Below are 26696 nucleotides of genomic sequence, written 5' to 3'. Positions count from 1 at the left end.
GAGGGGCGGCTGCCGCTGACAGCCCTCCCGCACACGTGACGGACCGCCTGCCCACGTGATGCGCCCGCCCAATGGGCACGGCCACCGCCCCCCTCCCTCCTGTTGGCGCTCCCGGCAGCCCCCGCGCGGCGCGGCCGGTCTGTGTCGGTAAGATGGCGGCCGTGAGTCTGAGGCTCGGAGATCTGGTGTGGTGAGTGGCGGCGCAGGCTGGGCGGCGGTCGCGGAGCATGGTGGGCCGGGCGCCTTTAGCGGAATCAGGCTGCGGCTGCGGAGACGCAGGTGGGGCTGTAGCCGGCCCCGGAGGCGACGCAGCGGGAGCCGAGCCGGGCTGGGCCGCGCTGGGCGCTGTCAGCCCGCGGTGACTTCGGAGAGCGGCTGCGGGCAGGGTGGGGCTTAGCAGGGCAGGGCAGCGCAGTGGTGGGGCTGCTGCCGGGTTGCGGGTATCGCCGCTGCCGTCCCTTGGGCGGTGTGGGAGGAGCGGCGAGAGGCAGCCAGGGCACCGGGCCGGCGGGAGGCGGGCTGGGCTGTGAGCTGGGCCGGCCCTGGGGAGGCTGGCGGGGGCGGTGCGTGACGGAAGCTGTGGCAGATGGAAGGATGAGGGAAGCGGGACGGAAGGACGAGCGCTGCGGGGTTCCCTTGTAAGCACGGGCTCACCTCCCGAGGGATGCGAGAAGGGTTAGAGATAGAAAGAGTTTAGGGAGAGCTACGCACCGTTTCTTGACAGTGCTTTAATGAAGCAACACAACAGTCCAGCGTTTTATTGCAGGTTGGGGTGTCCCTGTGGAAATCCTCAGAAGCCGTTTCCCCTTGTCACTGCGATCTTACCCTCAGATAGCCAGAGCTGTGATTTTGTGTTTCCTGGTGGAGAGAAGTGACAGCATTCCACCGTGCCCTGTAAACACCGATTAAGTGCATAGGTTTTGCTGTGCTCGATGGGCTAGGCTATCCTGCCAGAGCTCAAAGAAGTAGCTAATTTCCAACATGGGAATAAATGCATGCATTTATACTGATAACCCAGATAAAAAGAAGCCTGTGCTTCAGGCTGTGACAGCTGCAGCTCTCACCTGAAAAACTTACAGTGCTGGGAATTTGTCTAATTCATATAGCAAAGTAAGTAAAGATTAGTTACTTTTAGCATATTTATTTCAGTTGAGAGTTTGGGGAGTGTTCTGCTCTCAGTGCTGGAATGCAGATTATCCTGCTTTAGTTTTGTATGTGACAGCCAGATCCTGTTCCCAGAGCTGTCACAGGGAACTTTAACAATCAGACAGCAACAGCAGAAGGGGTTTGCTGATTTTTTTTTTCTCAGTACAGGAATGGGAGCATTGAATATGAGACATGGTCATGGTCACAGCTCTTGGCAGTGTTGCTGCCTGCCCCTGGCTTCTGAGTCCTCTGTGCAGCATTGCCATCTCAGCGGGCTGCAGTGCCACTTGGTGAGAAGTTTTGTGTCAGGAGCTGTTGGGCCCCACAGGTTCTTTGCCTGTCTCTTGCAAGACAGTTACTAATGGGGTTTTGTGAGTACTGCAGCACAAGTCAGTGACAAGGGTGAAACAAGGATAAAGCTCACCAGGAAAGCTGGTGAGCTGAGGGCTAAGACTAAGGTCTCTTCCTCCTCTGTGATTATTTCTAGTATTGCCTAGTTTTCATAATAGAAACAATTGAAAGTGTAGAAAGTAAGCTTTTTTGCCTTTCTTTTATGGCTCTTCATATCTTCAGTTAGTGCGGTGGTGAGCACCTGAAGAAAGCAATAATGGAGCACCTGTTGAGGGGATCCTGCTATTAATGCCTTCCTGCATGAATCAGAGCCTCAGCTTTCTGTGCTGGGAGTTGGTGGCTGCTCTGCTCACCACCTGCTCTAGATAGGTAGATAGAAGTTCTCAACATGAACTTTGGTCTGATTGCCTGAATCAGTGCTTTTTTCAGTTCCATGTGAAGTTCCATCAGTTCCAGCTCCAGACTTACAGTGCTGCAGTGCCTGTTACTCTTGTATCTTGCAGACAGTGTTGCTGCTGGTCTTCTCTTCAGTTCTGGCAGTCCAGCAAGGTCAAACAGACTGTCCGGAGACCTGAGTTAGGTGCAGATGTCAACTGTGTGTCCTGCCTTGAACAGAAGGTTTTGACTGCAAATTGTAACTCTTATTATGAAAAAACAGATATTGGGATAGTTAGTTTTTTCTCTAGTTCTAGTGCCTAATAATTTTTGTTTTTTCCTCTAGGGGGAAGCTGGGCCGTTACCCTCCATGGCCAGGGAAGGTGAGGTTTGTTTGTATTTATTGTTGCTTTCTTAGTTTTCAGTGGTTTTTTTTTTTTTGTTTGTTTGTTTGTTTGGGTGTGGGTTTTTTTTTGTGCTTTCCTTCTGTGTAGGGAAAGCTTTGCTTGAAAGTATTTAATTTTCTTGTTTGTTTATTTTTTTACACATCTACCCCACAAATCTGAAGTGTGAATTAGTTTAGGGCTTTATTTGTTAGATTGTCTCAGTCTGTCAGTAAGAGCTGGTTGTTCACGTGGAATGAAAAGCCAACAGAGAGCCAGTTCTGGAACTGATTGTGTTTCCCAAATTTAGTTGTTAATCCCTGCCACTTTCTGCAAGACATGTTTATTTTCTTCCATAGTAAGTTGGCTAACAGTACTGTGTTAAATGATGGAAATAAGGAGTCTGGTTCCTCAAGACACTGTTTTAGAGCTGTCATTTTTGAGAATTATCTGGGGTAGTTTGATCCTACTTCTGGTTTGGTTGGGGTTTTTCAGATGAAAGATTTTTAAAAAGCAATTTTATATTCCATTTCTATTCTTTCTATTTCTCAGAAAGACCTTTATTTTATCTTTATATGTGGATGAGGGCTAAGCATGCTGTGGTGACAGTATGAGTCAGGTAAAAGAATAGTCAACGTGGCTGACAACTATAAACATTTGGTAATTGGGTCAACACCAGGCTCCTCTACAGGTGTCACTTTGTAACTGAATGATAGTTTTTCTCCTTACTAACATTTTAAAGTTGATAAGCAATTTATTCTGTAAGTAATGACAAAGTTTAAATTCTTAAGGTTACCTAAGTGGAACAAATTTTTATTAATGCAAGTTATCCTCCTAATCAGATTTAAAAAAAATCTATAATAGCTGAACACTGGGTGGTAAAATCACAAAATTTGTCATTATGTGCTTTATGATTTCTAATCGCCTTTAGATTGTTAACCCACCTAAAGATCTGAAGAAACCTCGAGGAAAAAAGTGCTTCTTCGTGAAGTTTTTTGGAACAGAAGATCAGTATGTACCTCCTTGTTTTCATCTGGGGAAAATATTGTACCACATGATGTGGATCTTTTGTGGAAGAAATATGTACTAATATTGCAGTGCAGTGAAGCATTGTAAAGGATTCCCTTTGAACCACACGATAAAAGAAATTCAGCTATTATTGCTTGCTATAGCTGCTCACTGAGGTGTATGAAGAGTATAAAAACTTAGCTTTAGGATTTGAGTTGCTGTGATAATAGCTCACCACTTTTAGGTGTGACATGACTGTGTCAGATTTTAGCATGTAGTGAGAAGGGTACATCTTGGAGTAATTTTTTTTTTTTACTGCCAGAGAAATAAAAGTAACTATATAATAGTCATTTGTGGAAGAATATACTGTCTTACATGCTGATTGAAAACATTCTTGCTGTGCTTTTGGAAGACTTCACAGTATAAGAGAGCCAAAACTGTTTTAGACTTCCTTTTTGCAAAGCAGAATTTAATGATTTCAAATGTGAACAAAATCATAGTTGTCTTAACAGATTTAAATTATTACAAACTAGGTAAAAAAACCCAACCAAAAAAGCTCCTGAGAACTTGGATATTTCGTGAAACTGACAATGATTTTGATAATTTTTCAGTTTTCCTCTTTATTTTCTCCTATTAAGTCATTTAATAAAGAAGAAAATTGCAAATATCTGTTTAGACAGATATCTGAAAGAATATCTGAAAGACTAAAAAACCCTTTACTTTTAGGAAGAAAGGTGACAAGAACTGAGGCCATTTGATGAATGTCTCTTAAGGAAATTATTTTTCACTGCTCAATTATCTTTGCTTAATGCTAAAAAATATTTTTCCATTAAGAACTGAGGTCTAAACTTGATGGAGGAGTAGTGAATGCCACATAGTCATGGGAATGTTTGGATCCCTAATAATTTGAGGCAGGTGAAGGTTGATTTGAAGCTGAAGAACGTTTTTTGGTGGTGTTATTAAATATGATTATTTGAGCTAATAAATTCTGAGTTGAACTGGATTACTTCTGTCCTGATTATTTGTTCTCGATTATTGTATTTCACATTATTGAATCAAATACAGATTTTTTTTTTTGTATTAAGAAAAGTAGTCAAATATCTTGGCTACTGTAGCTGAGATTAATAACATGATTGCAAATGAAGAGTTCAGAGCTGCAAAATAATTGGGATTTATTACAAGATTCCAGAGCTCTGGTCAGGCCAAATTTGGTCATCTGGCACAGTGAGGTAGTATGGTTGTTGTAGTGTAGCCCCTTCCCCACATCTCCAGCTTGTGAAATTTAATAATGTCATGCTAGATAATCAATAATTAGAAATTTGCTTGCTTTGATTGGCACACTCTACCTGAAAATTGAATAGAAATAAATACTAACACCTTTCTTTCAAATAATGTTGATAGAGAGAAGAGAGAGAAGCTTGTGTGCCTCTTCTGTCCTGACTTGGAATGTCAGAAGGATGTACTGGTTAGAACCGTGCTGTTCAGTGTGTTGCCTGAGAAAGTTCTCATGTTTGAGCGTAATCAGCCAAATCAGGAAAAATAGAAATTATTTCACTTCAAATGTGAAGATGAAGAGGAAATCACTTTACTTCTTTTGTACAAGTAAACTAGTGGGTTTTGCAAATACTTTTTTCAGGTGTGTGTATAAACAGGACTTGGAAGGTAACTGAGAGTGTGTTACCACCTTATGAAAAGCCTGAGGAGCAGCGGAGTGCAGAGCTGTCACTGTTCAAGGAGAGATGAGGAGCACACTTCTCCATACCGATGGTCTAGTGCATATAGCTTCTTTTTTAGCGCCTCACTTCTTCTGCCATGTTCACACTGTGTCATGGCATTTCTGTACCATGGATCCATTGCTGCAGCTCTTGTATTACTGCCTTACCCTTTGAGATTGAACAGGAGAGGATCTGGTCATTGGCTGTTCGCCTCTTGTCCGGTGTGTATAAGGCAAAGGCCATGCTGATTACTGGGTACAGTCCCTCTTGTGAACTTCTGAGGGTTGTTGCCAGCCAGTTTGTTGAGAGGTAGGCAGTGTCAAACCCTATTTTAGTCTTACTTCCTTCTGAGGAATTCCTAGGTGCCTTCTGTGGCCAGAAATGCACCTGTTCCAGGCTGGGTACAAATTGTTCCCCACTGGCTCATGTGGCTTTGGTTTGTCATACTAAAGGTTAAGGAGAAAGATGTTTAGAATTAAAAATTGATGTATATGAGCAGAGCAGAAGGGTAAATAAAATCATACTGATGAGTTTGGCAGTGGTTTTGGTGTAGTGTATAAGTTTTGGTTATTTGTGAAATTCTGCCTAGCTTAGGATACAGCACAGGGGAAATGCATTTTCCTTTTTCTGCAAATTGATTATTACTGTGTTCTGGGCCTTTGCAATGCTGCAGTGACTAAGGAAATAAATTAACTGGAAAGCTGTGAGTACTTTTGGTCCAACATACAGAGGTGAGAGCATGAGTGCATTCAGACTGTTCTCTAAGTACTGGCTTTTGATAAATTTTCTAGAGAGCTCTGTACTCCATGTGTTGTGTTGGTGATGTTAGTTTCTCCTGTTACTTCCAAAGGGTTAGATAAGGATTCTCAACCCATGGAAGCAGATTTTGCTTATGTTTAAACTGTGAAATACATATATGCTTTACCACAGTGAAAGGCCACCTGATGTTCATAGTAGTGTGTAATATCCCTGTCCTATTCTAAGTGATTGTGTGCAATTAAGGCAATCATGTAATGTCTCTTTATTGCCTTGTTCTCCAAATTGAGAAGGAGGTTTTTCTAGTCTGCCTAGGAGTTGTTTTTCCAAGTGTCTCTTCTTAGAGTAAGTCACATTAAAAGGATTCTCTAGCTAAAATCAAGAACAGTTGATGTTTCCTGCCCATAGACCTGACAGCATGTAACAACACCCATTACAGGAATCTAAACAACAAATTTAATTTCGTTTAGAAGTGGAACTAGACCTCTTATCTATGTTTCTAACTGTGCTTCTCAGATAGTATTTAAAATCCTTTTTTTTTATTTCCGTACTACAGTTTTGTTGTAGGAAATCTTTGTAGATATTTCAGTAGTCAAGTAAGAACTTTTATTTTGCTATGTATGTACATTTATTGCTTTACTAGTTAAAACAAATAGACTGGCTGGCCCGCAAGTCTTTCTTTGTGTGTGTCATACAGTTAAAAATAGTTTTACATTTTTTGGCTTGCTTAGGAATTCATTATGGTATTTGTTAAAACTAAAAATATAATTGCTTTGAAGGTATCTTTCTACTGTGATTCTATAGAAATACTAGTGTCAGTCCTGCAGCCATCAGAGATGTGTGTACAAACACAGCCATTCACCTTTCTTCCCATTTGGTAATCCCTGATAGCCAAATGACTTGCAAGTCATGTATATCACAGTCTTAACAGGAAGCTGTGACAGCCCATTCTTCCTTACAAGCTTTTGTAGCATCAGTGTGAAACTAAATATGGTGGGGTCAAGGGGTACTTCCTGATTTTATATATTAAGGAAAAAAATGGAGGAAGCTTGCAATAAAAGATAAATGTAATAATTAGCAGCCTGTTTCCATCAGGCACAGTAATTTTAACACAGCGCTCATTACCTTTCCATCTTTCGTGTTCTGTTTGGATGAAAGCACCTACCCTTTTCTTTTGCCACTGTTTTCCCTGGTTTGAAAAAAAAGAGAGAGTAAATTCAGGATGTAGTCTTTCTGAAATGCTCTTTCAGGTCCTGACATCAGAAAACACTTGCTTTAAATTTGCGAACTGTTGGAAATACATCTTAAAAGTGTGAGGGTCTGGAGGGATAGGCTGAGCTGATGGAGTAGGTGAGCTTGTGTTCCTGGTAGTTCTCAGTGAGGCAGATTAACCCATGCAGAGCTCTATGTTGCTGTAACAGAGGCAGCTGGAATGTTGTTCAACAGGCCTGCAGGCACAGTACCATAGCTGAAAATCACTGCAGACAAAACTCTTCCATCTCTTACTGAGGAGGTATTTTATTGCACAAATTTGAAAAACCTAATACTTAATTTCCTTCAGTATTGCCCTGCTTCTGGGTTTCTCTAAATATCCCTTCTTTATTCTAGTCTGATATATTAATTTTTGTATTTTTTTTCTAGGAGTTTATGTACTATGTTGCCGAGTTTAGTTGAGTTACTTAATTGATGAGGGTTGGGATGTTCCCTTTTAACAAAGGAAATCTGTCTTGATTTGTCGTATGCTCGCACACATTGGCCTTGTAAATAACTAAGCAATTTTCTTTTGACTTTTAGAACTGGTTGTGTTAGCATTTAGTATGGGCATCTAAAGTGCTACAGTCTAAAGCGATAAATTTTTTCCCAGACTGCTAAACAGAAGTTTGGAGATACAGTGCTACTATTTTCAAAAAATGGTTTGCAAAAAGCGAAGATTGGTGGATATTCTTCCATCTAATTTCTGCAGCTTATCATTAGGACTTGGTATCTGTAGACAGGAAGAGAATGGCTGGAATGGTGAAGGTTTGAAGATCTCCTTGCTTGTGCCATGGATTTGAATCTGGTGTCTCTGCATCTCTCTGTGCCACTCTTTCCCTGTGGCTGCAGGTCACTTTCATACTTGTCTCTGCTTATTCTAAGTTTTGCTTGTTGTTCGTGTTTATAATGTGGATTTGACATGAGCAGTGGTTTTCTGAGAGTATTTTGGAGACGATGAGGAACAGTGTGGAGAAATGAAAAGAGAAAGTCATTGTTAATGGGTATTTTTATTACATCTTTTTGCTTTCCGTGCAGCCCATTCTTTACAGTTGCCTGGTGACTGTGCAGCAGTATGAATGCAATGTCATCTTAAATATGACATCTTCAGTGTCATTGCTGATGTTTTTCTCATGCATTGATTTATTGCTGAATCAGGAGAGAAACAGTACTTCATTTTATATGTTGAGTCCTTGAGACTGATCTAAATACTGGGCTTCATTGGCCTTGAGGATATTGAGATCTTGTGCATAAACATGAATAATTTTGTTTGGTGAAAAGTTATTTTGTTTTCAAGTGCTTGAAACAATGCATACAATTGGCTTGTGGACATTGGTGTCAAAAGATACTCATCTCTTACAGAAGGTTGTCCAGGTAGGTGATGCATAAACAAACTGGAAAGGAAAAGACCAATTTAATTTTTTTAGTGTTTTCTTAAAGTTTATTTTTAACTGAGGCAGCATTTAAGATTGTTTTTCACTTACTCGTTTGTCTCTGAGATATCTAGTTCTTTGTCCTGGTGGATCACATGTGCCAAGATGCACCTTTGAAGCCAGGAACCAGAAAGCTTTGTACTTCGGGCTTTCTTCATACCAAAGGAAAAGGAATGAGAAAGGAAGCTAATGAACATGTGCAGTGAGGAGTGATAGGATGTGCAGAAACCTAACAGAATGCCTTGAGGGAAAATAACTTATTTTTATTTAGACATTCAGTCCTGTAATGACATTTAACATGCTTTTTTATATTGTGGTCCAAAATTTTGTTTCCTTTATACATGTAATGAAAGGCTTCTCATGAGCTGGTGCTCTGTGGTACTCAGGGATGTTTGTCACTGTTTGTCATACAGGCAGGCTTTACAGTGTGAGATAATTTTAAGGTGTGTTTCACAGTACTGTCTGGGCAGCTGTGAGAGATTCCCTGAATAGCTGCTGGACTCAGACTCTAGTCTGAATGCAATGATTTGGCTTGTTATATAAAGTCAGTTCTTACAAAAATGATGTAAACAAAGTGAAAGGATTCAGCTTTGCATGCAGGAGCACTGGGTTCTTGGGAAAGGATGCTAGCATTTTCCAGTCAGTTCTAGCAGGTCTTGTCTCTGCAAGTGAGGCCCAAAATGTTTCATTCTACTTTCTTAAAGTTAATTCCTGATACAAGCAATTTACAAACAATTGCTGTTGCCAGTGAGGAGAAAGGTCTTATTATAGTTATAGAGTTTATTTTGTGAAGAGAGGAGAAACAATCAAGATTCAGCAAAACATTTCTATTATTTTTTGTTGTTTTAATCTTCATGTTCAGTTTAACTATATGACTTGGTGGTTACAGTGTCTGGAAATGCAGCCTTTAAATCACTTCATCTGCTTGCAGAAGCTAGACTGCACTGGAGAATATTTAAAACCTGTATTCATGGATAGTCTATGTAACATAGAAATACCTGGGGACAAGAGAATCTGATTGTCCCAGTCAGGGCAAAGGAAATAGTTTTTTTTTTCTCAAAACCAAAATTATTGTTTTCATACATAATACCTGGGTATGTCAGAAATAAGTTTAATAATGAGCTGTTGCTTTTGTATTCACTCAGTGTGGTCATCTCTGTAGTGAGAATACATAATTTTGGAGGTTTTTCCCTACAGTTTTTTAGACACCTGTGTGCTCAATATATTTGAACCAGCAATTGATAGCTGAGAATTGTTAGGTGAACTTTGCTTTCAGCAACCTCTTGAGTAGATTAGTGGTATTGCCTACTGTACCTGGAGGCGTGGGTCTATGGGTGTTCCTCGTGGTGAAACAAGTGCAGTCATTGGGCTGCCCTTGTTTTAAATGTGTCCTGTGATCACATCCAAAAGCTGTTTTGCCAATAGAGAATAATGCTTAGAGGGGGACAGTGCTAGGATGAGAGGACATAAAACAAGAAATAACAAAGCACCAGAAGAAAATTCTCAGTGAATTCAGTAATGGCAACCCTTCAATTTCTAGATAGGAAGTGAGTTTGGGCTGTTGTCATCAGTAGAGCTGGGGAAGAAAGTGTAGCTGTGTGTTTCTCAAAGCAGGAGGATTTAAAAGGCTGCAGTTTGGAGAATATAACTAGCTTCTTTTTTTGTTTCAAGTGCTTGGATCAAAGTGGAGCAGCTGAAGCCTTATCACCCTCACAAAGAGGAAATGATAAAGATTAACAAGGGTAAGCGCTTCCAGCAAGCTGTGGATGCTGTAGAGGAGTTTCTTAGAAAAACCAAAGGCAAGGACCAGGTGAGTAGGTTCTTTTTCACTGCGTGCATTGAAACAGGTTTTGGCATGAATGATGATTAGATGCCTTGTTATGTGGAAGCAGTTTGTTGTCTCTGGCAAGTTGAGGAGAATTGTGTTTTCCTTCCTGTGGTTTTTGAGGTTTATTTTCTATCCTTTATTCTTCCCCATTAAATCTTGTTTGGTGGGGAAAAGTCATTATTGGATTATTAAATGATGAAGAAACTGAAGAGGCTAATTGATCTACTTGTGATGATTTTACAGATCAGTCTTAAGAATTTGGTATCTATTAATCTTGTCTTTAGTATGTTGGAAGTGCACACAGTCCTGGCAAGTCTTCGGGTGGCCTGCTCTGTTACGTGCTTACTTAAACTGGTGTGTTTTTGCAGGAGAACTAACCAGGAACTTCACTCACCAACTCCAAAGGTCTAACAGATATGTAGTTTTCAAATTACTGTGCTGTTTTTTTACTTGGTAGTAATCAGCACAGGGTCCTTCACATCCTTGTTGTGCATGAAAATCATTCCATCTCTTCTCTTCTTTCCTTACCATCTTCTATTCTATAATCTCTCAGGCGTCTTCCCATAACTCCACTGAAGAGAAGAATCGGCGTAATTCCAGTGAAGAAAGAGGCAAGCAATCTGCTGGTGAAGAGAAACGCAAAGCCAGTTTGTCTGAAGGAAAGGTGAAGAAGGGCACAGGGGAAGGAAAAAAGAGGGTTTCTTCTGTCTCGTCAGAGAGAGGATCAAAATCACCCTTGAAAAGAGCCCAGGATCAGAGCCCCCGAAAGCGGGGGCGTCCACCCAAGGATGAGAAGGTTTGTGTTGTGCATGTCTGCCAGTGCCCCTGGACTTGGCAGCTGGACTTGAGGGCTGACTGGCACCTTGACTAACAGGCCAGCAGGAAGAATCAGTTCAGTATCCCTTTTTTTTTTTTTGGCTTTTCCATGTTGCTACTTATAGACCATTTGGCTGCCTGATACCGTTGGCAAGCACATTGTTGATTCTTCCTGTGATTTTTACCAGTTAGTTCCTGTGAGTGGCTTTGTTTGTATCTTTGAGTGGCTTTGAAAGCTCTATCAGGAGACTTCATTCTTTCGTCTTGTCATCCCTCGGGTTCAGTTTGTGAAGGATTAGCAAAGAGGTATGGGTCTTCATCTGGCTCCTGACTTCTCCCATCTCATCTACTTTGTATGATCAGGAGATAAGTAGCTGCTCAACTTCAACCTCAGTACTCACAAAGAGTGAGATATCTTTAAGGGATAGGGCTTAAAGAAGAAATTTGTAGCCTGGGGAATCCACCAGAAGAATTGTCTTCATTTCAGCTTCTGTGCTTTAGGATATGTTCCTATCATCCATTATAAAGGAGCCTTAATATTTTATTCATAGTACTTCCCTGATATTTCTCTATGTTGTGGCAGCACTTTGTCTACCCTCATATAGAGTTCCAGCCTTTTTATTATGGAGCTCACTGTTGTGGTCTAGATCTTCCTATTCCAAATGGATATTTATTTTGGTGGATTATTACAAGTCATATACTTCATCAGCGACTACACCTGAAGACAACTGGGAGACCTCAACTGAAACACCATACAGCAACGTGCTTGCTCACCTGTGCTTCAAGGGGATCACTATGTGCTTCAAAGTCTTTTCTTTCAGTCAGGATGCAAGTCAAGATGGTGGTCCTTGCTCTCTGGGATTGTGAATGGATTGGCCTTCGCTGGTTGAACAGCAGACTCTCTCTTGATGTAGTAAATGAAGCTGATCATCTCAGATTAGCTGTGGAGACATCATAGAATAGAGTCATAGAATATCCTGATTTGGAAGGGGCACATGAGGATCATCAAGTCCAACTCCTAAGGGGTTAAAGGAAATACTGGCTCTTTTTTAGCGGCAATGTCTGTGAAATTAGGCTGTGTAACAGATCCCATCAGTTTCTTCTTTTGAGGGAAGTTGGAGGAGGGGAGAAATGTATGCATATTTATGAATTAAAACTAATAATTACAGAACTTGTCTTGACTGATGCAGGAAAATGCTTCACTGGCAACATAGTTTTCACTTTTCTAAGTGTCTTCCTATAAGCATGTTGTGTCTCCACATATTTCTGTTTAAATAAGCCACAAGACTTTTTTTTTCACTTGCAAAGTGATTCTGTGTCTTTGAGCTAGATTAATTCCAAAATTAATCAAAACTAATGGCTGGGAGAATTCTGATTATGCTGACACATTGCATGCATAGGTTTTACTGTGTTATCTACCTCAGGACATCAGAGTGCTGTGAGTGAGCTAATTGTAGTAGTTGACATTATTTTACTGGCACATGGCAAGCAGACTGGTTTTAAAGTTGCCACACAGTGGTGGCCAGCTGTGTGATAACTGCCTGACCACAGACCAGGAAATTAAGCAGGATAAGGTAGGAAAGTAAGCCTTACAGCTTCTTGAAAGTGACAAATAAAATATAACATATTTTATAAAATATGAAAATATAACAATACTGCCTTAATACTGGTTTTCAGCCTATAAAATAAATTTAAAATCCTGTCTTCTTGCCTGGTTCTCATAAATTCCTCAAGTTCTTAACCCTAGAGTAGAAAACATTTATGTTGTTGTCCTGAATTAATATGATGCTAGGATTTGTGGTTTTTTTTTCCTCCATCCCAGTCCAAATTCTGGCTTCCAAGTAATAATGCATAAGAATCAAGAATCCAGTTTTTGCTGACATGTGCTCTGTCTAGAAAGGCTCTGTGGCCACACATGATCATTCACATACTCTGATTTTTAAGCTTATATGAATATATTTGAAGGAGCAGCAGAACTTTGTAGGTATCAAAGCAGGTTTTGTCCACACTTTACCAGCTGAAGTATGCAGGACTCTGCCTAGACACTACAAGGTTGGAGACTGATGTCTGCATTGTCCTGCTAACCCTCGGATCGTTCTGGGTTACCTCCAGGAGTCTTATTCTGGCCGTTTTTGCAAACAGTGTTCTTCTCTTGTGCTTCTGTATGGATACTAAGGTATATTGTACATTTTCAGGAAGTAATTTCGGAGGGGAGGTAATGTGACTTCATTTCTGAACCCTTATTTCAGAGGAAGACAGCACGTATTATGTAGAAGTCCTGTGCATTCTCTTCATGTAGCATAAAAACCTAGATGTCTATAGCATATATCTATGGCCTATAGCATAGAGACCTATTTTAACCTATGTGTTTTGAGGAAATAAAAGATAAAGTTTAATCTGCTCAACAGTAAAAGCCCCAGTATGTTAAGTACTATGATGATCCTACAAACTGTGGCCTGTGGAGCAGATGGAACAGCCCACATACCAGTTTGTCTCATGGATTCTGCAAACTTGAGCAGATGTGGCTATCAATCTTATGCTTTGAAGGTTCTCCTGATAACAGGTGGGCTATTCTATTGTTACAGGGTAGGATTAAAAGAGTTCAGACCTCTGCTTGTAATGATGTCCTTCACTCATTTGTTAAGTGTTTTGCATCCACCAGAGGAAAATACGTGATCAAGCATGTTTATTTTCTGCTCATTGCATAAGTGCACAAGTGCAATGATTCCTCTTAGGTATGAAGAATGGACTCTCCAGAAGCCATAAATCTGGTTGAAATCCTTAGCTGGCAGTTGATGCTTTCCTCACCTCACCTGTGTTGCTAATACTCTGTGTTTAAAGATGAATGCTCATGGAAAGGCCTATGAAATTGAAGGCTTTTGTAGTGCTTTCGGAGCTCTCTATGTGTGCTCGAATGATCATCGTGCTGTGACCCGCTTCTGAGACAGGTTTTAAGCTCTTTCTGATCCTCCTTCTGTCTCCTCAGGACCTCACAATTCCAGAGTCAAGTACAGTGAAGAGAGTGATGACTGGAACAGTGGCTGGATTTAAATGGCCACCGAGTGTGAGCGAGGTAAGAAGCTTTATAACATCTACATTCTGAGTTTGTGGCAACATATTTAGAGCCTTTTGTCGGGCTGTGAAACAATGAGATCTTACCTTGTGTGTGAACATACTGCAGTATAACAAAGTTGAACAATATCCCAGATAGTTCAGAAGTATGTTGGGAAAAGAGATTTGTCTCTGTGGAACTACTTGCAGATTCACACTAAACTTGCTGTACTAATGTTTACACTTCTTGTTTCAAAAGCATTTCTGTGATTGACTTCCCAGAAGTGGAGGTGATGTGGAAAGTCTCTCCCTGTCTAGATGCTATCACATGGGGTGTGATTTTCTTCACAAAGCAGCCTTTGAAAGCCTTTTGATTTTGTTGAATAAATGAGTGATCACTAAAGCAGTGTAAGAGCAATGTGATTCCAGGCTAGTATGTATGATGCTCACTGGGAAGATGAGGGATCTGGGCCTTCAGTCCTTGTTGCTATTAGGATGGGTTTGCTTGGCATGTGACAATCTCCAGTGAATTCCCAGAATGCTGTTTTATGGAATTACTTATAACCTGGAAAATAAGTGTTTTCATTTGCTTGGGAGAGGAAGAAGCAGATGAATTTTCTTTCTCCCATGCTAGTATTGCTTGTATACTTCTTTGGTTTTCCTACAGATGTCCAAAAATGAGGAATTTGGTTTCAATGGCTTTGGTTTTGAGAATGAAACAAAATGTTAACTACTTAATTGAAACAGGTTCCTTGTGACAGCTGATGCATTTTATGTTTTCCGCCTTATGCTATTGCTCTTGTGCAGCTTTAGGAGAGCAAGGGCATTGTGCTGTGGTAATTCAGTGACTCTCTGGATTTATTTCTGAGGTTGTACTTTCTCTCTTTGTAGCCTGTGAAGGACAGCGATCCACACTTTCATCACTTCCTGCTGAGCCAGACAGAGAAGGTAAGGGTTTGGCAGACAGCATCATGTTGCTGGGTGTCTTGGAGTCCTGCCCTTTGCTGGAACTGAATGCAAGGAGTATGCATAAAAAGCTCCAGAATTCTGTTCTTTAGGGGGTGGCAGTTAGATTAGTTGAAGTACTTCAACTAATCTAACTATCAAGCCTTAAGATTTAGAGTAATTTAGCATTAAGTACAGTGAATAGTTTTAAGTAATTCAAGATTATCTAGCACTAGTTTTTGACAAATCTGATGTATTAAATTGTATAGAATGAACAGGATGGACAGGAAAAGCTTTTTTTTGTGTTCAAAAATCCTGTTGTTTGATTGTTTTTGATGGTTGTCCTGTCAGTTTCTTCATCTGGATAGGCTTGCCAATTCACTGAATGTTGCAAGAGAACTTCCAGGACCAGAAAAGCTCCATGTAAAATACAGCCTGTTTATCTCCTGAGAGTCAGAAGTCTTGCAGGATTTTATATTCAGCAATGAACATCAGGAGGAAAAGGAAAAATCTAATTAAGCATAAAAGGATTTATATCTTGCTGAGGATCTGAGCAGAGCCAGAAGGATTAAGAGCTGCTAACAGTTTTATCTAAACAAGCTCACAGTAAGCAGCATGGGGAGGAGCAGTCTTTGCCTTAGCATTTGTAGAAAGCCTTCTACATGCCTTCTCATATTAACCAGAATGTTTGGTTCCACAGCTGCAGAGACGTAGTGAGCATAGATGTGAGGCTTCATGGCAGGCTTCAGAGAGCTAAGTGTGGGAGTAGGGATGGCCCAGGTTCTGGTGCCTCCAGAGGAGCCTTTTATAGGAACTGCAGAAGGGAGTTTGCAGGGAATTTCTTAGAAGACAGGCTGAATTTCTGGGGCGGGGTTGGAAAGAACGATCTTAATATCTTGCAATATATTTTAGGTTTTATTTTCTCCCCTTGAGGGAAGCCCCAGAGTTGTCCTGGTTTGAGGGTGGTGGTGGGTGGGTGAGCTGCATGCTTCTGTGGAATGAGGATATGGTCTGTTTGCTCGGCAGAGTAAATCAGCACTGTCCTTCCCCTGAACGCTTTGTCTTCTTCATACAGCCAGCTGTCTGCTATCAAGCCATCACAAAGAAGCTGAAGGTTTGTGAAGAGGTAAAGTAAATCTTCATTTTGATGGATGTTTGTTGTTAAGAGGCCTTGCAGTTCTTCCAGAGCTGTGCATTAAATTGTTTTTATTATTATTTTTCCCCTCTGTCTTCCCCACCTCCCCGCCCTTGTCCCCCCACCCCACTCCCTCAGGAGACAGGATCCACCTCCATCCAGGCAGCAGACAGCACAGCAGTCAATGGCAGCATTACACCTACAGACAAAAAGTAAGATCTGCAATACACTTCAGCCTTTCCTTCCCAGCTCACACATGCAGCCACTCTCCAGCCTGTCACTGAGAATGAATAAACCTAACATTTCCCTTTAACTGCATATTCCTTTTGTCCTTGTGTGAAACTGTTTGGGTAGCAAGGTGGGAGAGAAGCAGCTAAAAACAAAGGGGGCTGTGCAATACAAAATTTGAAGGGGACTTTACAATACAAAATTCAGAGTAAATTCTGTCCTGGATACATCTGCAATTTGGAATGTTTCTGCAGTTGCCTTTTTCAGTAGGTCCCACTGCAGGTTGTTAGCAGCAGTATTCCCAAGTGTTGCATGGGATTGGAAGATAAAAGGGGATCTGTCTCCAGTAGTGCCTGGTGGTTGACTGGGGTCATTTAATCACTCTCCTGAGCATGCAGAAGACAAGAGAAAGAGGGAGGTGTGTTGTCCCATCACAAAAACTTTGCTGTGTAGCATGTGAGCTTTCTGGTTTCTCCTAACACCTCTGTTCTCCTTTATACAGTGAGAGAAGGCTAACTTGAGCTTCCTGTAACTTCTGCTCTGTTCAGATTGAGTTCAGGCCACTCTTGCTGTTTGCTGTTGGGGCAGTTAAGATGGGATGTCAGTTCTCACTTGTACTGCAGGGGAACAAAAATAACATTAAAGCTGTTCATGTAAAACAGTCTCTCAGGAAAGTGCATCTCAGAGGTGGGTTGTGAAGGAAGGGATACCTCTGCTTGTTTTGAGACTTGAAAATAGGTAGACCTTCTTTGGCCCATGTCAGGAGCCTGTAGTGATTTGCTCTGCCCTGTCTAAGGGCAGAAGGAGAAGAGGCAGCATGGCTAGCTGGGGGAAGACAGGTGGCTTGTGAAAACCACAGTGCTGCTGTAGTGTGGCTAATTCTGCAGAATTAACTGCTGGATTTGCCAGGTATATTTTGTTGTGATGTTACCTTGGATATAACTGAATGCTTCAGAATCTCTTTGAAAACTGTGGGTTTTACGGAAAGCTGCATGATGGGTAAAAGGGTTCTTGCAGCAATACCTGCAAGAGGAATTTCTGTTGCAGGTGATTGTAGGGACTTGGTGGCATATTGTCTCTTTTTTGAATGGAGAGTGCAAAATTCTTTCCAGCTTGCAGGAGGAAGGGAAGGCTGTTTTCTGGGAATGATGGTGACCTGTACTAGCCTAATACTTTCTTTCTTCCTGTGTCTGAAATGGCAGCTGTAGAACAGGGACTAGGTCTTTATTCTGGCATGATGCTTAGCACAGTAGTCTTTGCTAGACTTTATTAAAACTAGGATACTAATGTGTCATTCAATTATACAAGCAAACATTGTATGTGTGACTTAGTTTTAAAGTCAGAAGATTAATAATTAGAGAAGCATGTGCTCATTTCTAAATGTTCCCTTTAAGGCAATGACTGTCAACAGAAAGCACACAAACAGCAATTTTAGTGAGCAAAAAATCACACACAAACAATCCACCCCAAACAAACAAAAAGAATCCAGACCATCCAAACATTTAATATTTAGATGATCTTCTGAAATAGGCCAAAGACTTTCTTCAGGAAATTGTTAGGGATGCTTGGTAAGCAAAATAAATTCTCGCTTACTTTTAAAGCTCAGTATTTGCCCATTGTAGCTGTGGTTGCAGTAGAACATGTTTGTTTGGGTATTTTTTTGTCCTGGTGATGCTCCAGTTTGCTCTTCATCATTTCCAGCATCATGAGAAACTAACACTGATTGCTTTCTCTTGCATTAATGTTTATCTATACCCTCAGGATAGGATTTCTGGGCCTTGGTCTGATGGGAAGTGGCATTGTCTCCAACTTGCTAAAGATGGGTCACACTGTCACTGTCTGGAACCGGACTGCCGAGAAGGTAAGCATGTGCTTAAACCTCTGCTAAACATTCAGTTACCCCCTGTATCCCATGGAATTGTCTGTCAATGGTATCTGGTAGGGGATGCCAAAGAAACACAAGGATATGCTTGCTTTGTTTTGTCCTGTTTCCTATGTGCTTTTTGGTGGGCATGACTAGGTGCAGCTGTGGTCTGTTCTAGTGTGGTCACTCTTGTGTCAGCAGTCTCACCCCACTGCCTTTTTCTGTGAGAGGAGAGAGTTGTCAGAAAAATTACACCCTTGTATATTACACCCTTATATGTGTTGAAGAATGGGATGTAACATGCCTCTGAAAATACTGCTGATGTGAATCACCATGGTCAGTGTATTGTGCATCTGTGAATAGCCATGAAAATGCTGCTGATGTGAATTGCATGCAGTGTATGGTGCCAGAAAGGCCAGGTGCAGGGAGTTAGCCAGGAGACTGAGGTATGGTAAGATGCACTGCTCAGCTGCAGGTTAGTCTGCATCTATTGTGCTAGTCATGTGGTAACAAGTGTTCTGTCAAAGACCTGCTGTGTCATGAGACCAGGATGGAGAAGGGCTTTTTAGGAGTATTCCAACTGAAAATGGAGCTTATATTGCACTGCACTTACATACTAGACAGTGTTACTCTTTGTAGTGGAGGAGGAAAAGTAGGTAGCTGGGGGAGATGTGGTAGTTTTAAGATGCTGTGGAATAGCAAAGCAGGAAGAGCACTGTGGTTACTTTGTTAAAAGGGGAGTAAAAGATTTATTTTTTTCAGGAACAAAACATGGCTGGTATGAGGGGGTGGGGTAAGAAGGAGCTAAGATTTTGAAGCAGCAGCCCTCTGAAACACACTCATCTCAGATGTGCATATTCCTGTTACTATCCAGTAACAAATTGCTATGTCCTTTAACCAATTTTTTCCCCTAAATCTTCCTTTTTTCCCCCTAATAATTTCTTGTCAAACCCGCAACATTCTTACCGCTTCACCTTAAGAGTTTTGTTTCTTTGTGTCTTTCTTTCAAAGTTCTTCACCTGTTCTTCAGAAAGGCTGCAAAAGAGCCCCGCACGCACACATATGTGTGTGTGTGTAGGCAAAGCAACAAAAGAAGACAAAGTTGTTGTGTAATTAACACACCTGTCTCCTTTGGAGTTGTGTCCAGCAGTGGAGATTTTACAGCAAAATGCAAAAAATCCATTTTCTCTGTATTTAATTTGTCTTACCTTTGGACTTGTGCCTTTTGCAGTGTGATTTGTTCATCCAGGAGGGTGCACGACTGGGAAGAACCCCTGCTGAAGTAGTCTCCACCTGTGACATCACGTTTGCCTGTGTATCAGATCCAAAAGCAGCCAAGGATGTAAGGATTAGCTCTTATTTTACCTCCACTGGTTAGACTTTGAGATGGCAGTCACTGAATGCCAGTTCTGATTCCTGTTAACTACAGTAGCTTGGGTTATTGTACATCCTGAGCAGTGCAGCTGTGTAAAAATAAATGTCCTAACAAAAATTAAGCATTTTAAAAATGAAGTCTTTGAGGGCAGGTTCTGATAACCCTCTGGGGGTCTGCCACTGTAGTGCCAGGCTCAGCTGGACTCCTGCAGAAGTGGAGTTTCTCTGCAGACACCCTATTGCTTTACCGCTCTTCTGTTCTCCACAGCTGGTGCTTGGTCCAAGTGGAGTGTTGCAGGGGATTCGCCCAGGGAAGTGTTATGTGGATATGTCCACAGTGGATGCAGATACAGTCACAGAGCTGGCCCAGGTAATCACTGAACTGAGCCTCTTAACAGCAGCAGGTGTTCATTCAGCAGCAGTTCTTCAGTTGCTGATGGTAATAAAACTGCTTCTAAAGGTCTTTGGGAGAGTCTCAGGTTCCAGGCAAACAAGACAACAAGTCTTAACCAGCAAACAGTGTTGGATGAGATGTTGCCTGGTGATACCAGCAGAGTTGTAGATTTGGCAGAGCTGTTACCTGACACCATTGCAAACAGCCAAATTTTGATCCCCTAAGAAATATTTGTAGACAGGTTGGTATTCTGTAGCAAACTGGAGAGTAAAACCCTGTCTGGATTTACAACTGATGAAATGCATAATCTGCCTAGTTTAAGTGCTCTGGTTGGGGAGAATTAATGCCTTCACATTTCATTCTATAGAAATATTATTATAGGATTTCTGTTCTGATTGCTTCTGCTGTGGTGTCTGTGATTTCTTTTTTGGCATCTTGCTTGTTCCCTATTGCCTTAAGGCAGCATGTGTGGTTTTACAAGGAAGGGGAACTGGTTTTGGTCAAGTTTTAAGTAGACATGTTGTTGATGCACTAGTGTGTAATATTAATTTGGAGAATGCAAATCACTTATATTAATAAACATCTGGCTGAAGAGATTTGTCAAAGGCCTTTCCCCTGTGGGAAAGAGGGGAAAATATAATGATCAGTCTTCTGGGATTCTTATGCAACATATACACCTTCAGCATTGATCCCTTGGCCAGTATAGGATGTCATGACTAAAGCATGTCAGTTCAGCTGCTTAGAACATGCACAGTAGTGATGGGTGCAGGAGGGTCTTGCCCGGACCCTTTTGGTCTTAATCACACTTTGCAGGATACATCACAACAGTGCTTTCCTCTCCTGTTGGAGCTATTTGTTATGCTTTAAATTTCTGTCATTAGTGGCAGATATGCCTTAAATTATGTTCCTGCTGCTGTTCATGCACAGCTGACCAGAGATGCTCTTCTCCCAGGTGATAGTGTCCCGAGGTGGTCGCTTTCTGGAAGCACCAGTCTCAGGAAACCAGCAGCTCTCTAATGATGGAATGCTTGTGATCCTGGCAGCTGGCGACAGGGGTTTATATGAAGACTGCAGCAGCTGTTTCCAAGCCATGGGGAAGACCTCTTTTTTCCTAGGTAATTGAAACATAGAGGGCCTGATAGCAGTTTCTTAGTGCAAGGACTGGGAATTTCAGCAAGGAGTCTGAGATGTATATGTCATCTTTTCTCTGTGGGCAGTGTCGGAAATTGCCGTGCTGCTCTGGAACTTGGCCAGTTTCAGAGCCTGCAGACTAAGGTTTATTTTTTGAATGCTGGCTCATTTTGGAGGATCTGTGATAATTTTGGTTTTAAATCTAATTTTCTTATTGTTTCTCCTTTCCTTTGAGTGCTTGGAAAATGAAAATACTTTCTGAAGTCCTTCAGGGCAAGGGAGAGATGCCAAGTGTTTGATGACAGGAGTTTAGCAGTGTTACTGCCATGTGGGCTGGGGAAGCAGGGCTGCTACTTCTCTTCTGGAGGAATCCCAATGGTGTGTCTTGCTCCCAGGTGAAGTAGGCAATGCTGCCAAGATGATGCTGATTGTGAACATGGTCCAAGGCAGCTTCATGGCAACAATAGCAGAAGGACTGACTTTGGCTCAAGTGACTGGCCAGTCCCAGCAGACCCTTCTGGATATCCTCAATCAGGGACAACTTGCCAGCATCTTCCTGGACCAGAAGTGCCAAAGTAAAGTTCTCTTACATTGTTTTCTTACGGGTCATTTTTACAATCTAGCAGCTTTTCAGATAGTGGCAGAAGGTAGAAAATAACAATCTCATCTTCATCAACCTGGGATGATGGTTATTTTAAGCATTCTGTAAATGAAGAACTGAGTTCCCATTCCTTCCTCTTCATAGCTGGGACTTTTGAGAATCTGAGTTAGAACTGCTTAGGGCTTAAGTCAGGATTTCATTGCAGCAGGGTAACAAGGTGCTTAGAAATCTGAGCTCACTTTGTCAGTGGGCAGTAGTGACATCAATCTGCTGTGGCCAGATGAAGATAGAGAATAGAAAAACAGGAGAGCTAAAAGTAGTGATCAGCAGTAGAAAGAGAGATTGGTGTTGAATTGCAGCCCCCTGCAGCATGGGCTTGGCTTACTTTTGTCATGCTTAATTTGGCATGGGTTCCTCTCTGCAGATATCTTGCAAGGAAACTTCAAACCTGATTTCTACCTGAAGTACATCCAGAAGGATCTTAGATTAGCTATTGCACTGGGCGATTCTGTCAACCATCCAACTCCCATGGCAGCTGCTGCCAACGAGGTAAGAGTTGTTCAGTGTTCAGATGTGTTCTTCAGCATTTATTCAACAGTGCCATTTGTCAATAAGAGACGCAGACCAAAGAATTATGTCATCTCTAAGACAAGGGAACAGTGATTGAAATATTTTTTACTAGGGTGGCATTGGATTTGTTTTGATTATAGAGACCCTTACAAGGTTACATCAGGAAACACAGAAAGACCTGGCATTTTCTGATCTGCACTTAGATTATTTGACATCCTGTGTGGTCCTCTGGTTGCAGTGGTCAGCAAGGGAGTTTTTCTGCTGGGAAGACGCTTCATACAAGAGCAGGCTCTGATCCTTTTTTGATTTCTCTTTAGGTCTATAAACGAGCAAAAGCATTGGACCAATCTGACAACGACATGTCTGCAGTGTACAGGGCCTACATCCATTAGGCTGCACCCTTCTTACTGTTCATACAATGATGATTGATTAATATTATTATGATACTGGGTTTTAACTCTGGACCAGTCCATCTCTTGTCTTTCCATTTCCTTTTATACACAAACTTTGAGACCTGCTGTGGTGAGCCTTCCACTGTGGCAGGAGGGGGGAGGAGGGGGCTCGGATTGTTGCAGTCTAATTAGAAAAATCCATGCCATGCACTGACAGTCATGAGACGAAACAGTGGCAATTGTTCAGAAGCTCTGAGGCAACTCTACCAGAAATCTGCTGCTTGGCTACTTTAATTTTCCTCCTTATTTGCTAGTCCAAAATGCTGTTTTTAACAATCCCTTTTCTTCTTTGCTGTGAAATAATGCAAGTGTTGGACTGTCTACATCAAGGGGACAGGGTGACATACATCCCATCCACCTGTGAATATCACTTGAGTCCTTGGTCCCAAGTAAGGTGAGGAGCATGCCTGCTAATTAGCCACTGTTAGAGAACAAAGCACCTCCCATGGAGGAGAAGGGCAGTTCCAGAGGGTAAGGGGAGCTGAGTGCAACACTGTCTTGATTCAGTTTCTTTTTAGACTTCCACTTCCCCACCTTGATGGAGGAATTCCTGTACTGTTAAAGACAACTCATTGCATCCATGTCTTCCCCTGTACAGACAACTACAGCTTAGGGAACACAAACTGTACTGAAAATAGGAGAATGCCTATGTCAGTGAGACTCCTGAAAGGCTTATCATAGCCCATCCAAAACATCACTGGAAAGTAATACATTTGCATAGAAAACTGCAAGACAAACATAGTGCCTATAAAACTGGGCTAGAGATTTTACTTGTTCCTGGCCTTAGCTTATGTTATGTTACTACTTGTTTGGTTTTTAACCCTTGTAGTCAGTAATTACAAAGATGTCTTGGATTGCAGCAGTGTCACAAGCAGAGTGGTGAGTGAAAAGGGAGAGAAGAATGATCCAAGAGATTGAGATTCCTGAGCTGCTTTCCACGCTCTCTGGCCTTTGCATGGTTGTCACATCTCTCAGCCTGTTTGCCCATCTATAAAGGTGGGTGATGGTTACCTACCTCACAGGGATACTTTGTGTACTGACTAGTGATCTTTATACATGTCAGATTTTCCATACATGTTCTTAGTGTTACTACCTTGGGTACAAGATAGCACAGCATAGGCCGTCTCCCTGTATCTGTGAACTCTGCTTGTGGCCAGATACCAACTTCTAGAGAGACCAGTAACTGAGACTGGGGAGGCTAAGACCACTGCTCAGCTTTAGTCTAGAGATGAGCGACATGAACTGCAGATGCCAAGGCTAGAGATCAGAGATACTTTCAGTGTAGATAGCAGAGCAACTCAGAGTCCAAAGGATGCCTGTCACAAAAAATACACGGAGTGTGGCTTGGTTTTTGGTTTGTTTGGATTTTTTTCCTCCAGTTCTCAGTATTAGCCTTTTGGGAGTGTTCTTGCATTTTAAATTTGAGTGTTAGGAAAATGCCAGTGAGAAACTTTGGCCAAAATCACTTCTCAAGTGGTACAATCTCCTTCCTCCCTTGGGCTGGGATTCTGAAAGCAAAGAAGACAGATTCAAAATAGGTTGTGTTCCTGACATCTGCCCCTGCCACCTTATTTTTTTTTTCTAGGAACTTAATGGCTGTGTAAGGAAATATTCCCTGGGTTAGGATTTCTTACCAGTCCTGCTTTGTGCAGCATGTGTGTATGGTTCAGGGACACCTTGTTAAGAAAGAAAGAAAGTGTCACATACTAATTTTGTCACATACTCATTGAATCACAACATCTAATGCCTTATGCTGTAAATGTTACTTTGAGTATTTCACCTCCTGTGATGACTGTTCCTTGTGGGCTAATGGTGTATTCTGCATTACTTATATCCTGTAGTGAACACCTGGCAACAGAGCTGTCAGACCTCACTGCCTGTTGGCCACTGTGTGTGGGCGATGGTAGTTCTACATCTGTGTTCCTTTGGCAATGCCACTGCCATTCTGTATGTAGGTATTCACATTAAAGGCATGGAAAATTGCCAGGATAGCTAGCCATTGACCTGCTTTGGCACACTGTTCTTCTCTACCCAGAACTCCACAATTAGCATCTGAAGTCCTTTGTTAAACATACTGTAGTAAAAAAAAATTCTCATAGAATTGTGCATTGTGGGCATCTGAGGGAAGTTGTAGGTTTGGAGGCAGGAAATGAGACTAAAAGGAAAAATCTTGTGGGAGGAAGAAGGAAGTACTGTCCCATGTGCAGAGCCAGTTCAGTGGCATCCCCCACCTGTCCCTGCCCTCTTGGGCCAGAGTGAACGTGAATGGTGTGAGCAAAGGTAATGGAGAATCTTTGTTAGTTTGTGGTGCCTCTGGATACAGAGAGAATGCCAAACGAGCTCTCAAATCCTATGACAGGTATTTCATAATGAATTCAAAGGACTGGTTCCAAGGCAGCTCACTGCTGCAGGGTTTGTTTCTAGAAATACTGTAGTTCCCAGAATGGAGATGGTTATTTCTATGGGAGTGGCAGATGTGGAGTAGTTGAACGCTGTAATTTATCCTGGAAGAGTCTGACTGCAGCACCCAGTTGTGGGTGGCTGTAGAGTGGCTGCAGTGCTGCCTGGACAGCTGTACAGTCACAGGTGTGCCCAGCAGGAGCAGGAGGAGACCAAAGAGCTCTGATGTAGCTCTGAGGAGGAGGGATGGAAATGGGGAATCCAGACTGTTCCAGATGCCAGTTGAGATTGCTGTCAGTCTCACTCAGATTCTTGTATTTATGTCTGTAGCCTCTGAACATGGATTTGAGTCTGTTCCTAGGCCTGAGATTTGAGGGTGGGAAGTGGGGGAAGCAGTGGATTGAAAGATGCTCTAATAAAACTGGCTAGTTAAATGTTGTCCTAATATTGTTGACAATTCTGTAAAGTTTCTTTTTATGAAGATTTGTTTTAGAAGTTTGCTTTTTTTGACTCCCTCCTTTTTAAAGAGAAAATGTGACACTTGTGAAAGCTTGTAAGAAAAGCAGTTTCATTTTTCCTCAATGATAGATCCCATAGTTCATTAAGGTTGTGAATTTTTATTTTCCTGCCTTGTTTTTAATTAACATTTGTCATTCAGAATAGGATGTGTGAAAATGTTTAAATGGCAAAGATTTTTTTTGTGCAATTAACAAAGCTACTGGCAAAAAGAATAAAACCTTTCTTGGTAACAGAATGTTCTTGTGGCATTTTCTAAAGCCTGTCAGAGCTGTCTTGAGGCATTAAGGAAGTATGTGTTCCTCTGAACACTAGAAACTTAGAGCTGCTGAAAACCAAGTAATCCTGAGAGCACTTCAGTCATTGCTCAAGCTTGGAGCTGTCAGTGAGGCATTACTGTGGATAAGTTTGGATAAATTCTATGCTCTGTGTGCAGAGGGATGAGAGGAGGATCCTTGGTTTTAATGTTCCGATGTTGATGACAACTTCTGTTAAGTTTTGGGCTGGGATATTCATCCTTCTGGCATTTGGGGTTTTTTTGAATCCAGTGGAGGATTCTTGTCCATCACAGGAGGGTGGAATGAGATGAGCATTAAGGATCCTCTCAACCCCAGCCATCCCATGATTCTGTGAACACTAACTCAGCAGTCAATTCGGTATTCTAAGATAGGATCCTTAACTGAAATGTTTACAAGCTCTGAATACTGCTTGTGGATAATCAGACAGTTGGACAGCTGTTCCTGCCCTGAGGATGAAATGTAGATACAGTGGTTTTCAGGTGCAGTGAATTACAGGTGCCCGAGGAAGCATTCTTTTTGAGCACTGTCATTAAAAGCAACAGACAGGAAGTCGAGAGCTGTGCTTACAGCAGGAACTGGAGCTGTTGGAAGCTTTCGCTACCCTGAAGCATCATTCCCATCTCCTACCCCTTCAGGGGCTAGTGTGGTGAAGACGCTATGCCCTCACCTCTCGT

General features: G+C 41.8%; 1 protein-coding gene and 1 long non-coding RNA gene across 7 annotated transcripts; one reads left to right on the top strand and one right to left on the bottom strand.

Annotated features, from left to right (window-relative positions):
• Positions 1 to 43: 43 nt before the first annotated feature.
• Positions 44 to 25961, top strand: GLYR1 (glyoxylate reductase 1 homolog). Of its 6 annotated transcripts, none has more exons than XM_064390180.1 (17): positions 63 to 190; positions 2001 to 2115; positions 2219 to 2255; positions 3187 to 3266; positions 10090 to 10228; positions 10800 to 11042; positions 14049 to 14135; positions 15005 to 15061; positions 16134 to 16184; positions 16332 to 16405; positions 18183 to 18282; positions 19517 to 19627; positions 19928 to 20029; positions 21006 to 21168; positions 21580 to 21759; positions 22210 to 22334; positions 22673 to 25961. In XM_064390180.1, exons 2-17 carry the CDS (start codon positions 2084 to 2086, stop codon positions 22745 to 22747), a joined length of 1656 nt encoding a protein of 551 aa, XP_064246250.1. In that variant the 5' UTR covers positions 63 to 190; positions 2001 to 2083; the 3' UTR covers positions 22748 to 25961. The 6 variants fall into 6 exon arrangements, with proteins under 6 accessions (XP_064246249.1, XP_064246250.1, XP_064246246.1 ...); XM_064390178.1 differs by lacking the exon at positions 2001 to 2115 and adding an exon at positions 1315 to 1436 and having other exon boundaries at positions 136 to 190; XM_064390179.1 differs by lacking the exon at positions 2001 to 2115 and having other exon boundaries at positions 44 to 147.
• Positions 16038 to 19625, bottom strand: LOC135281369 (uncharacterized). The gene is made up of 2 exons (XR_010348026.1): positions 19494 to 19625; positions 16038 to 16246 (listed from the first exon to the last, which is right to left on the bottom strand). It is a non-coding gene; the product is annotated as an uncharacterized LOC135281369 (long non-coding RNA).
• Positions 25962 to 26696: the final 735 nt, after the last annotated feature.

Source organism: Passer domesticus, chromosome 15 (genome assembly GCF_036417665.1).
Source record: "Passer domesticus isolate bPasDom1 chromosome 15, bPasDom1.hap1, whole genome shotgun sequence".
Lineage (NCBI taxonomy): Eukaryota > Metazoa > Chordata > Aves > Passeriformes > Passeridae > Passer > Passer domesticus.
This window is presented reverse-complemented; position numbering and strand designations above follow the sequence as displayed.